General features: G+C 42.5%; 1 protein-coding gene across 1 annotated transcript in view; it reads right to left on the bottom strand.

Annotated features, from left to right (window-relative positions):
• The window catches only part of EIF4E3 (eukaryotic translation initiation factor 4E family member 3), a 37,857-nt gene that overhangs the window by 4,011 nt on the left and 20,875 nt on the right, over positions 1 to 12,971 (bottom strand). The window contains exons 3-6 of the mRNA XM_042929979.1: positions 8,871 to 8,965; positions 7,173 to 7,233; positions 4,546 to 4,612; positions 988 to 1,143 (exon numbers count right to left, since the gene is read on the bottom strand). Coding sequence (XP_042785913.1) covers positions 988 to 1,143; positions 4,546 to 4,612; positions 7,173 to 7,233; positions 8,871 to 8,965 — 379 coding nt within the window. The remainder of the gene's footprint in view (positions 1 to 987; positions 1,144 to 4,545; positions 4,613 to 7,172; positions 7,234 to 8,870; positions 8,966 to 12,971) is intronic.

Here is a 12,971-nt window from a genome sequence, read left to right on the forward strand (position 1 = left end):
ATTTTTCCCCTCCTTTTTGGCAAGGGGTTGGGAAACAGTAATGGAGTATATCTCAGCAAAACTGAGATGCACTCCCCACTCCCCACCCCACATCTGAAGACCCCTAGAATCAATACAATGTCATTGTTTAATTGGGAGCCTTTTATTTTTCCTTCTTACGAATAGTAAAATGACACCATAGTCAAGGGCATCTTAGAGTCCATGAAATACCAGAGTTTAAAAAATTGGGTCATCGGCTCTTGGGGTAGTTTGGGAAGTAGGAATTTATCACATGTATGTGTAGGGCTATCAGTACGTTTCTCTAACTCACTGTTAAAAGTGTAACCTGCAGTTTGATCTACCAAACATTGGTTTAATAAGCACAGGGGTGTTTTCATTATGAAAAAGATGACTTTTTCAAAAGAGCACACAAAAGCAATGAACATGAATCATGATGGAAACAATGGGTCCACACACCTATTCATACTGTTAACATTTCACCACTGTGCGTGAATTCTCTCTCGTTCTGTGTCACAGTCTTCCGTAATGAGGAAGTATTAGCATTTCAGTAGAACATTCAATCATCCCCGCGCTCAGAACAAGTTCCTCCACAAATACAGATGTTATACATTATAAATTCCTGTTTATGAAGGGATGATTGAATATCTACCTGCCAGCTCATATAATAACATTTTTGTTATTGTTGCTTCAAATAGAAGGTAATTTTTTTCCTGAGAATGACAAATTTAAGATCAGGCTTAAATTTCTGAAATAAATACAATATGTATCACCTTTTCTGATTCATGTGTTTAGATGATAATAAAATCTCATTTTAATTTCTGAGACTAAACTTTTTTTTTTAAACAAAACACATGTATTTTATTGAATTATTTTCTGGATTATAGAATTTTGAGTGATTCTACCTCCATCTCATTTGCAACACAGTCTCTATCTTTAAAAGTATGACAGAATAAGCTAGAAAGTAATAACTGAAAATGAAGCACTTACGTTTATAAAATACTGCTTTAAAAGATATGTGGGGCAGAAGTTCATAGATCTTTTCTAAAACGGTTGCTTCGCCCACTAAAGACGCATTTACATTCCAGACTTGGACGACATCTTCCCGGTCCCGGACACTGACACTGACTCCTATTACTTCATCATCTGAGGGAAGGCAGGGAAAAAAGAAATGAGTGATAATGTCAAGTCTGTCCACATTGTTTTTTAAGCACTTATCATGTTAGCTGCAAATTATGGACTCGATAATAAAAAGGTGACACAAGAGAACTCATAATAAATATTGTTTCTAAGGGGAAACGTTGGACAAAAAGCAAGTTAGTGGACAAAAGCTGTAATAGTCACATCACATTTATCCAGGAACTTAGATAAACATCATGTTCCAGCCAAACGAATTTTCCAGATAAGTAATTTATCCTTTTTAACATGTTACCAAAGCTTTTTGACTGATTTCTTAGTCTGTTTTGATGAGACTTTTTCTAAAATGGGTTGCATAACGCTCTATCCTATGAAAGCCAAGTGAACTCAAATGAACTTTTCCTCGATGCTTGACTGTCTTTGTTAAAAACAGCAAGTATTTCTCCTGACTGCCTGCCAAGCGTTCAGAGATCGTGGGGCGGTGAGCGCTATTTGCCCCAATACTAACTGGCCCCAAACTGTGTGTTCCAAGTGGCTCATTCTGTTTTTTTGTGGTTTGCTTGTCTGCTCCTTTCCTTTTCATTCTTTCTGCTCTCCAGTGCTTTTCCCTGGCCATCCCCCTTCGGGTTTTGAACTCTGGGCTACAGAACCAATGGCCATCTGTTAGCGTTGTATATAAAGTAAGAGTAAATATCTTCGGAGTTTGGCTCTGCTATTCTGGGGCTTCCGTAAATGGACATTAAAGCACTCATCTACACTGATTAATGTAGGTCTTTTATTTATTTTTAACTAAATTCTGGACTGGGGTCCACTTTGTGGATATTTGAGAATGGTGGCTGGGGAAGTAAGGCTTTGTCGTACCATAATATGCACCCCTGCAGCCACTTACTGTATGTTAATTTACAGGAAAATGACAGGAGTAAAGAGTTTTGACTCCTGGTTTGCATGCTCCTGGCATATTAATGAAACACGGTCAGCTCTCTCTACTTGCATGCTCAACATCTATAAGTAAAATGCGAAAGATGAGCATTATCAAAATTAGGAAATTCTGCCTTGAATAATATGCTTTGTCTAACTGGCCTAATTTGCTCTAAATCCATATATCTAAATATTTATACCATCAATTTTTCCAGCTGTCTTCTGGGGGTTAAAACATTCTAGTATTTAATACAATTTAAGTGAGGGCATGTTCAATTTACTAAAGGAATTCATCTTTAGTAAAATAATTTCTTTGTTTCCTCCTTCCTTTCCTTTCCTCCCTCCCTGCATTGATCCTGGCTAAATGTGTATAACTTGACACTAAATGATGCCATTTATATAAATGTTTGAAAACAGGCAAAATCAGCCTATGGTATCAGAAGCCAGATCGGGTGGCCACCTTTGGGGGAAGGGAGGGCAAGGAAGGATTCTGGGGGGTAAGTCATGTTCTGCTTGCTCCCTGAGAATGCAGTTACAGGAACCTGTTTACTTCATGAATATTTATCAAGCTGTACACATTACAATTTGTGTATTTTGCTGCATATATGTCACATTTAACCCAAAATTTCCAAAAAAACAAATAGGACCTGATGGTGGCCATTCCTTGGCCAAGAGAAACTTATTATTGCATCAAAAATGTTGTTTTAGTTCAGGTTTCTCATTTTTTAAAAAAACTTACACCTCCAACGTATACTTGCTAAAACTCGCTATTAAAACTTCTATGTGAACAGAAAATCACCAAGTAAAGAGAGAAACCCTACGCGTAGTTGACCATCTCCAAGAAGGGCCACGGAGACACGAGGTCAGCTGTGTAGGAAACATCAACGTTGTCTGGTCTTTGGGTAGGGCCTACTTCTACACTGTTGGCCGGAGGGTGCTGTGACTGATGGATGCTGACTCTGCTGAGGCATCAGGATTTCAGTTTGGCTTGGCTGTCGGTAACTAGGTGGATCCTACTAGCATAGCACTTTCAGAAGCGGCGTGGTAAAAGGCTGGAACTCTTACGCAAAGGCAGATCCATCAGCGGACATGTAATATTCATAAGGAGAATCGACCAGCAAAACCCTAATTATTTTAGGGTACCGGCACCATGACAGCTAGGAGGAGCCACTGTTTAAAGGTGGGGGAAGCGAGGCCCAGAGAGATTGGCTGACTTGCTTCAGGGGGCAGAGCCAGCTTAATAGAAGAGCTAATGCTTAACGGACAGTTAATAGTGGACTCGCTTCCGAAGTCAACCGCGGAACAACAGGCCTTCTTTACTCAATCCTGGCTGTTTATTATTACTTAGACTATTTTCCCTGGTTCTGGAAACAGGAATAATTTGCACAGGAAACTTCCTCTCCCAGGGATTTATGTGTTTATAATTATACCCAGGACGCATTTTTGGCTTCATATTGTGAAGCTGCTAATGACTCCCTGTTAAAAACAGAAGGAACCTGTACTTTTCAGACAATTTCATCCTAACCCAGGTTTTGTCTTAAGGGAATGAAAACTGGTGTAACAAGGAAGCAAAACAAAAGGAGAATTATTGAGACTGCTAGTAGATGAATTTGAAACTAGCCATGACACTGGCATGGCCTGGGGAGGGGGGACGGGCCTGAAGACAGTACCAACTAAGACATCTGAGGACTAACTAATCAGTACTAATTTACCTAAAAAAAGGTTTTTTTATCTGAAAGCTGAGCAGGTAAATTGTTATTCTAAATACTACCTCAGGAGCATTCTGAAGGAACTAGCCAGGAAGAAAACCAAACTTGAAACAAACAATTCAATTCTCCTCTTTCAGTGTTTTCATGATTTAAAAAAAAAAAAAAAAAAAAAGAGCAAAATAAAAATGGGCTTATGGAGGCTTGGAGAAATTCACTCAATATTTGAAAATGCCTCTAGACCTTATATTTCAGCTTCAATTGTAATAATGGTGGGCACATCCTTGCCTGGCCTTTGTTAAGTCTGTTCAGGCAGGGGACCACAAGAGGGACAGGAGGAAGGGAGAAAAAACTAAGGAGGACAGAAAGGGCTGTGCCTGACTAACTGTAAACCCCACTAGACCTCAAAGGCACTTCCCCCCCGCCCGGAAGAACTGGAATAAGAATCCTCCCCCAAATTGTGTTAAGAGCCAAACGATACCAAATTTTCTTTTCTTTCTGCTATTTACTTTGGACAGATGTTCATGGATACTATTAAGATGAGCTATGTGGGAAAAAATATATGCATACACACATATGTATACATGTAACACACACGTCAATATGCACACATACACACATCACGAGATGCCATGATCACATGAAAAAAACCTAAGTAACTTCACAGTTATACAGTAAACAACTTCAGAACATGTCAAAAGCCAAACACACAAAAACAAACCTCTCCGAGGGACAAGCACAAGCCAAGCACACATGAGCGGGGGAACGATGGTGCGGGCTTCTTTACCTGCAGCGGCACAGTCTGTGAACTGTTCCCCGATTGTCGCTAACAACAATTCTTTCCAAACTGTGGACTGGCATTGGAAAAGAATAAAAAACAACAAACAAAACCAAAAAAAAACCAAACAAAAAAAAAAAAAAAACAAAAAAAAAGACCAATAACAACATAGATATTTTTAGATAAGTATCTCCAGGAGCTAAACAAGTCACATTTTCTTCAGCTTCATATGCACTTTTCATGCCCATATTTGGAGCCCACAGACATCCCCAGATCACAGGTGTCAACACTCCCATTATTGGCACATACTGTATTGTTTTACAGATAACCTTACACAGAGACATACGAGAGGTCCAAAGTTGTGTCCAAAGCCTTTATGTCCAAAGCCACAAAGCCAAACTCTAGTAAAACCCAGTATGAAGTTCAAAAGAATGGGGGCTGGGGGAAGAATGTTTTCAAACGTATAATGTCCAATTCCTTTACCTTTCATTGATTCAAAATGGATCACCTGACTACAGTTGAATGCTATTAGTAAAATCCTTCTCTCCCAAACCTTTCCTTCCCTCTGTTTTTCTTGCAGTTTATAAGGTACTTAAAAAGTGACCCAAGTGATGAGCACTTAAGGAAATTTCCGGTTTAGGGAATACTAGAGACTTGCAGATTTCCATCCACTGGAGACCAACTGTTTATGCATATCCCTGGAAGGATCAGTACGTGTGCCCATCCACCTCCTACAAGTGACAGACCTGGAGCCCCTTCCACCCAAGGTCTCCTAAGGCCATCCAGTCAGCACCCAGCGTGCACTCACAGGTAACTGGAGGCCTAGAAGTGCTTCCAGCTATTCCCCTTTGAAAAGTTCTTGGTCCTATTTATCGTCCTTGCCAGAGTTCACAGGCCCTGAGCTCTCTCAGAACTGGGTTTGAATCCTGACAGGTTGCAGAGTCTGTAACGGGGGAAGTGAGGAACCCCGGGGAGTCTCAGTTTCCTTAGGCGAAGGGGGGAATAACAACGGGCCGGCCTCCCAGGGCTGTTGTGACCATGAAATTGGTCAACAAATGCATTCAAAGGGCTTAGCACTGTGACTGCAGCAACAGAACCTAAGAGTTAAGTTCCGTTCAGCAAATAGCTGCAGGCTTGCTCTATGCCAGGTGCTCGCTACATATTAACTATTAATAATAGTGTTTATTACTATGTTCTAAGAAGCTGAAAGCAGCCTGGCTGAATTTTTAACCAAGAGGATAGCAATTAAGCACTGTGACCTTTCACTGTCAAGGAGGATTTTATTTTCCCTTTCCTAGATGCTCCCTTCTCGAAATCATCTTGTCCATTCCCCACCTATCCCACGTGCAGTGTCTTACACTGTTGGTGATGAAGCTGAGGGTGTTGCAAGGAAGCCAGGGGCAAGGGGAAGTTCCCTGCCCTCGCTGGCACGTCAGACAAGGCTGGCCCACCACACTCCCACTCCTCCACAATTCAAAGGGCGTGAGGTTCTTGGCATGAGGACACTTGTACAAATATGAACATGTTATCTGTGACTGCACATGGCCAGGGAGAGGAAGGGCCAAGGTGCACAACAGCTACCGTTTAGCACACATTGACATCACGACTGTTTCTACCATAACTCAAAGCCTGGTGTGGGTAAATAAAGAACCTGAGAAGGAAAAGGCGTTCTCGCCGAAATGAAAAACAACTTACATTCTCTCATTCTCTTCCATTCTCTGCGTTCCCTCCTTCGAAAGGGGGGCAAGAGGAGCTTCACAGGCCTGGCCTGGTTGTTCGCTCCACTGACATTTTTTAGGAAAGCCAAACGCCAGGCAAATCCTGGAGCTGTGCATCTTGGCGACAGCTTGCATCATTCACAAATAAATCCGGTCACATCTTTAGGTTTGTGCTTCTAGGGAAATGACTCAAACCTATGGGTCTCTGGAGACACTGCAGTTCTTTGAGCTTATCCACATAAAAGAAACCATGAAAAGGTGACTTGGGTAGCTTGTGCCCTTTCATCCATTTTCAAAGAAGTGTTTTGGTTTCCCAAAGCTTAAGAATAGGTTTGCGTGTTCATTTTCAGTCTGCATGATGAATGTGAGCCCATTCCTAGAAAATCTCGGTTTCTGAGGCTTGGCCGCTAGAAACAAGCGTCCCACCAACCAGGCTTTCATCAGCCCCTCAGGGAGGCTAGGAACAGCCTCTCACAAAACCCCCAAGAATGGTAGGATGCTTGGCCTTCCAAGCATCTCCTGCCTCTGCACCAACATCAGGGGAGGAAGGACGAGTGAGCCCTTGGTGGGCAGGATCCTGCTTCTCACTATGTACGCCAACTTCCACACGTCAGTTATGGCTGGTGAGGAAATGATCGCCACAGTCAGCCTTTCTGGGAGGTTTGTGGGTATGTGGCTCTTGAGACTTTACGATACAGTCACACTACCACATCATCCCTCTAGAGAAACGCGATACTACATTTTCAAGGTGACACCGTGAGGCAGAAAATCGCCAAGGTCAGAACAGAATTTCTCACCCCCCAGTCCTGTTCTGAGACTACCAGGTGGACTGTCTAAAAAGCCCAAGATGCTCACCATATGCAGTCAACAACAATCGCAACCATAGCCAGTTCTAGAAAAGGGTCAGAATTAACCTACCGTGCTGTCCTTGGGGACTTTCATCTTCCAGACGCCGCCCTTGGCATTACTCTCCTCTTCCCTGGATCAGAGACCAAGGTTTAAATTTATACTCAAGGATTAAGGAATTACATGCATTTAGTTCAACAACAGGTGACATTAAAAACAACAAACAATAGAACATTCTTCAATAAACTCTCCCTCCATCCTTTCACCGGACAAGGAAGCAGATGAAAGAGAAAGGAACAGAGTGGAGACAGGGAGGGAAGAAAGTGGGATTCAGGGGCCACAAGGGCAGGGGTGGTGATGGGACACCTGTTTCTCACCCTGAAGGAGGCGGAGATGAGATGTTCCCTACACTATCTGGGGACAGACCAATTAATACAGGGCTTTCCATATGTAAACACCTTTATGTTTCAGAGCCACATTCATGATATTGTCTCCTCTGATTTTCATATCAACCTTGTACCGTATGCCTAATAGGACACTTGGCCCCCATGGTGGGCATCTCCTATGTTTTCCTGTTTAGTATCTGCTTGTTCTTCTGGGAAAAGTACCCCAATTTCCCTTTAAGGAGCTACTTGTCCCCTACTTTATATCAGACCCATTCCAACAGGGTTGATTCCACATCCTAGCCTCAAAAGAGGGCTTATGACTCAGGTCTGCTTAGGAGAATAACTGCCTCTTCCTAGTCCCAGTCATTGGCCAGGGATGTAAAAGAGGGCCCATGGTGAGCCAAGGAGAGCCAGCCTTGGCATGTTAATGGGTCTGGCGAAGGCTGACAGTGATTCAACATGTAAGGCGTAAGCCTGGAACTCAGGAAAGCCATTTTGCCACCACACATGGGAAAACCTGCCCGAAAAATTAAACCAACCCAGAGGAAAGCATAATGAATCTGATGGAGAGAATCAGATTCCTAATAACATTTGAGCACTCAGATATGCCAGAAATCAGCCCTAACAAGTGGACAGCTCAGTTACAGGGACAAAAACAAATTCTATCTATCTATCTATCTATCTATCTATCTATCTATCTATCTAGGCCCACGTTAGGCTTCTGTCATTGGCTACCAAATGATCCAGGGCTTATTTCCATTTTATTAACGAGTAAATAACTCAGAACAGTGGAGGGACGTGATATAAGAACGGATTACTAATTGAGACTCCAGCCTAAGCCAACTGGCTTATTGTCTGCCAACCTCATCATGACACCAAGCTATTAAAGAAGGATACCTTCCTCTAGACCCCGGGCCATGGCCTGGATCACGACGCTCTTTATGTGGTCCACGTGAGATAGGTCTCTGGGGAGCAACCATACAACAGACATGGATACTCCATCTGTTCCTCTCATGTCCCGAAAGCCTCTAGGCTTTTTCACTCCACTGTCCAGGCCATTAATGAGCAAATGAAAGAACACACCCAAAAGAAGCAGCACTCCACACAAAGAGCTGCACCCTGACTTCTGCATGCTAACGATGACCTGTTTTTGGTGAGACGACAATGGGGTGTGCAGTGGGGAACACGAATCATCCTGGAGCCCAAGGTGAAGGAGACCGTGAGCAGCGGCTTCCTTCATAATTAAGTAATAGCTAAAATTACTTTCCATCATTACCAGGAGAAAATTACTTTGGCATTCCAATTTGGCACGAGGTAAATATTTTATGAGGTTCACGACCACTTCCCTCCCACCTTAACCTCAAATTACAAGTTAGACACTTACCAAAGTGGTCGCCTCTCTCCTCTCATTAAATGATAACTACATCTCAAAGGCAGGCTAGTCACAGGAGGGATATTATTGTACACACTCCAGAATATCTTCAAAAGAAAAACACTTTGTTTAATATACCTAGTATTGATTTACAATGCCACTAGATTATAAAATTAATGCATTAAAGAAAAAAAATCAGATTCTCATTAAGTCTTAACCATTCAAAATAGATTTTCTTTTCAGTATTCTTTCTAGTTCCTGACTAGAAAATGTAACATAGCATTAAAGAACGTTCCTTGCTGATGTCAGACCAAATTCTATGCTTCAGGAAGCTATGGTTATTAAACAAACATTCCTATGCAATGTATCTCCACATATAACTGAGCAAGGACCTTGCTAATGACTTTTCTGGCAGGTCGATGGCATCTAACAAAGACTGTAGTGCTGAATCCATGTAATGAACTGTATTTCCTTATAACACAGACCCGCCTTCTTTCTAAGCTCCGAAGGAGACTGTTCCACTCTGGATTCGGCAATAGCTATAGAAGAGGAGGCAGAGAGGGATCACCTTACGTACTGTCTCCTTTCCTTTGCTTCCTAGAATGAACAGGGAACAGCTCGGGTACCAAAGCAACAAGTTGCCCAAAACAGAACTCCATGTTCCTGTCCTCCCCAAATTCATATATGGAAACCCTAACCTCCAATGAGATGGGATCAGGAAGGGTGGTCTTTGGGAGGTAATTAGGTCAGAAGGATGGAGCTCCCACAACGAGATCAGTGTCCTGACAGGAAAAGCAAGCCCTCTTTCCATGGTGTGAAGACAGAACAAGACGATGGCTGGCTGCAAACCAGAACTCAACCCTGCAGGCACCCTGAGCTTGGACTTCTACTTCAGAACTGAGAGAAACCAGTGTCTACTACTGTTTAAGCCAAACAGTCTGTAGTATTCTATTATAGTAGCTGGAACTAACTAAGACACAGGGCGGCTAGTAGACAAAACCAGATTATATAAAAATAACAGAATAATACTAACAGTAGTAAGAGTAGCAGTGAGAGCACCAGGCTTTGGCCCATGAACTTTTACATACGCATGTAATCTATCCTACTGAAAACCTCATTTAGGGGCCCAATTATTATTCTTGTTTTCCACATAAGGAAATGCAGGCACGGAGACTAATCTGTTCCAGAGTCGCTGTTTAGTATGGCCACTAGGATTAGGACGAGGATTAGGCTTAAAATAAGAAAACCCTTCTCAGACCGTTTGGAACAGGCCATAGTACCACTACATTATCTACTCTGTGTGTAGAATTACTACGCAAACAAGAGTTATCACTCTGGTGGTGAGGTCAGTAAAGGGGGATTGTCTGGGTTTCCTAGTAGATGTGAGGAAAGCGCAATTAACAGAACAACTAGAAAAATAAATCCTGGGGCCTTTTCAATGGGGTAATATCAGTAAATGAAATTTTTATGTAGGCTGGATGATACTCCTTATGAGGTGTTCAAGCCTGTCGGTGTACAAGTTAAAGCCAAATTAATGGCAAGAGCACCTGCAATGAAATGTAAGATAAAATTTAAGTCAGAAAACCACCTGACAAAAAAACAGAAGAGAAAACGACTTGGCAGTAGATTTATTAAGAATATCTTGATCCTTATACAAAAGTGGTGCTACACAGGAAAGGGCTGAAAATAGGTCAGTGGTAACAACAGCAGGCCCCCAAACAGGGATCTGTCCTTATGGAGGTATTCGCCCTATAATGGTTTGCTACTGGTGGAAATGGTAACACTGCTCCAATATCTGTCTGGGGTGTGAAAGTGGACAGACAGAGGTGGAATTCGAAACCCCACAGTTAGATTGCAAAACGTGGCTTTTTTTTTTCAGAATATTTTAATATTTATTTTTGAGAGAGAGAGAACGTGAGGGAGCACGAGTGGGAAAGGGGCAGAGAGAGACACACACGCAAAATCTGAAGCAGGCTCCGAGCTGTCAGCGCAGAGCCGGATGTGGGACTCAAAACTCAGGAACCCCGAGATGATGAGCTGGCTTAACTGCCTGAGACACCTAGTGCCCCCAAAATGTGTGCTCTTAAATACTATGCTATTTCCTTTGAAAACATTACTATATGTTTTAGGCACATCTTTCTCCAATCTTGGAACCCACAGACCAGGTCAAGGAGTCACAGAATGAGGGATGCCTGCTAGAGATATCTTCCTGCCAGGAAATGCCCTTAACCACATTGAGTATGCTGGTTAGCTCTAGTCTGGGACTTGTGCGATGATGTGGCAGTGACCTGTGTAGAGTTTATGGATCAAATTATGCTAGAATAAAAATCCCTCCTTTACTAAGAGGACTTTGGTGCTGTTAACCTTCACGCCTCCTAACGGGGCACCCAAAACAAAGCACCTGCCCTTGTTCCCCACCCCCCTTCCAAAGTTCCCGTATCCTGGCATTTCACTGAGTGTCTGAAGCACCTTGAAAAGAACAACACAATATTCTCCTCATCCAGAAAGAAAACGCTCGAAGGATCGTGCTAAGGTTTGTAGCTGTAAAAGTTTCTCTTTTAAACCAGACAGCTGATTTTTTTTTTTTAGTCTTGGCACATCTGACAGGAGACTACAGCCCAAGAAGTTACAGCAATAGACTGAATTCTGACTTAAGGTACTTGTCAAGGCACATATTTACAAGTTTGTGTGTGAACACAAAACAGGAGCAAAACATCTGGTGATGCCGTTGAAAAGAGCCCTGTTTAAACTCTGCGGCACTAAACCGGTCTGTTTCCTTGTTGCAAACCTTATCCAATGTGTGGAATATTTGTTAAGTTATCCGTGGTAAACTGTGGTCCAGAAGTAGATGGTCTTCCTTCTGACATAAGAGCAGAAGGTCTCCATCGTAGCTTAGCGGCTATGTCACAGGCCTTTGTCATTCACCTCCCCATGTGGGCATTTCATCACCTCACATCATCACAAGAAGGCTGACTACTGGACAATATTCTGAGAGACAGAGAAAGACCACATTCGGGTAACTTTTATTATAGTGTATAGTTATAATTGTTCTATTTTATCATTGCTGCTGTTAATCTCTTACTGTGCCTAATTATAAACTCATCTTTATCATAGGTATGCTTGCACAGGAAAAAAAAAAAATCTTTGTATATGTAAGCTTCAGCACAAGGCAGTGTTTTAGGCATCCACAGGAGGCCTCGGAATGTCTTCCTGTTGGACAAGGGGAGACGACTGTATGCATGATGGTGAAATAGCTTGAGGAAGGAATCCAGCACTGCCCAGCTCCTTACACCGCCCTACCCACAGAAGTAAAAGAGCTATTTCACTGGAAGCTTGAGAATTCATGATGATATTCTCTGTAACACATTTTTATTTTTGTTCAAGCACCTAAATTTTACTACGGAGAGAAACTTGCAAATAGATTTCAAAAGCCAAATGGCTTTTAGGATTCTTATAACTCTCATCATTAATTCTAAGCGGTCTGCAAATAGTAGGTTGAAGCAGACGTAAGCACAATGTTTCTGTACAGTGCTTAAGTGCTTCTTCCAAAAGCCTGAATGATCACTCAAGGATAAGGACAGGCAGAAGAGTCAGGTATCATTCGTTTGCTCAACATTTGCAGACACCAGTGAGGGGCAGGGCACTGTGATGAGTCCTTGGGGGAACAGAACTGCATATATGAGGGCCAGACTTGCCCTTGCAGTCTGCGCTTTGGTGGGTACGTTCTCAAGCATCATTCTGGCACCTTCCTTGAATGGAGGTAGGCTCATCAGTGGAGGTGAAAATCCAAGCAAGTCTACCTGGATTTAGGACCATGGTTCTCAGGATCACCTTCACAGTTCATGGGGCCCCTGAAACCCAACCTCGTTCTCCACATAATGAGCAGATAACAGCTATTTCATTGGACAATTTAATGATTCAAGGTGAAGTCAAAGGTTTGTGATCTGCCTAAAGTAAGGAAGCAAGATGTGGTTAGACTCACTAGACAGTAGTGACCACTTGAGGAATCCCTAATCCTCCAGTTCTGATTGGAGCCACCTGACCGTCGTCTGCCAAACAGATCATCATTCACTATCAGAAAAACTGACACATTTCCTCCTCGAGTTTCTACTG

This window comes from Panthera leo, chromosome A2, assembly GCF_018350215.1.
Source record: "Panthera leo isolate Ple1 chromosome A2, P.leo_Ple1_pat1.1, whole genome shotgun sequence".
NCBI classification, from domain to species: Eukaryota; Metazoa; Chordata; class Mammalia; order Carnivora; family Felidae; genus Panthera; species Panthera leo.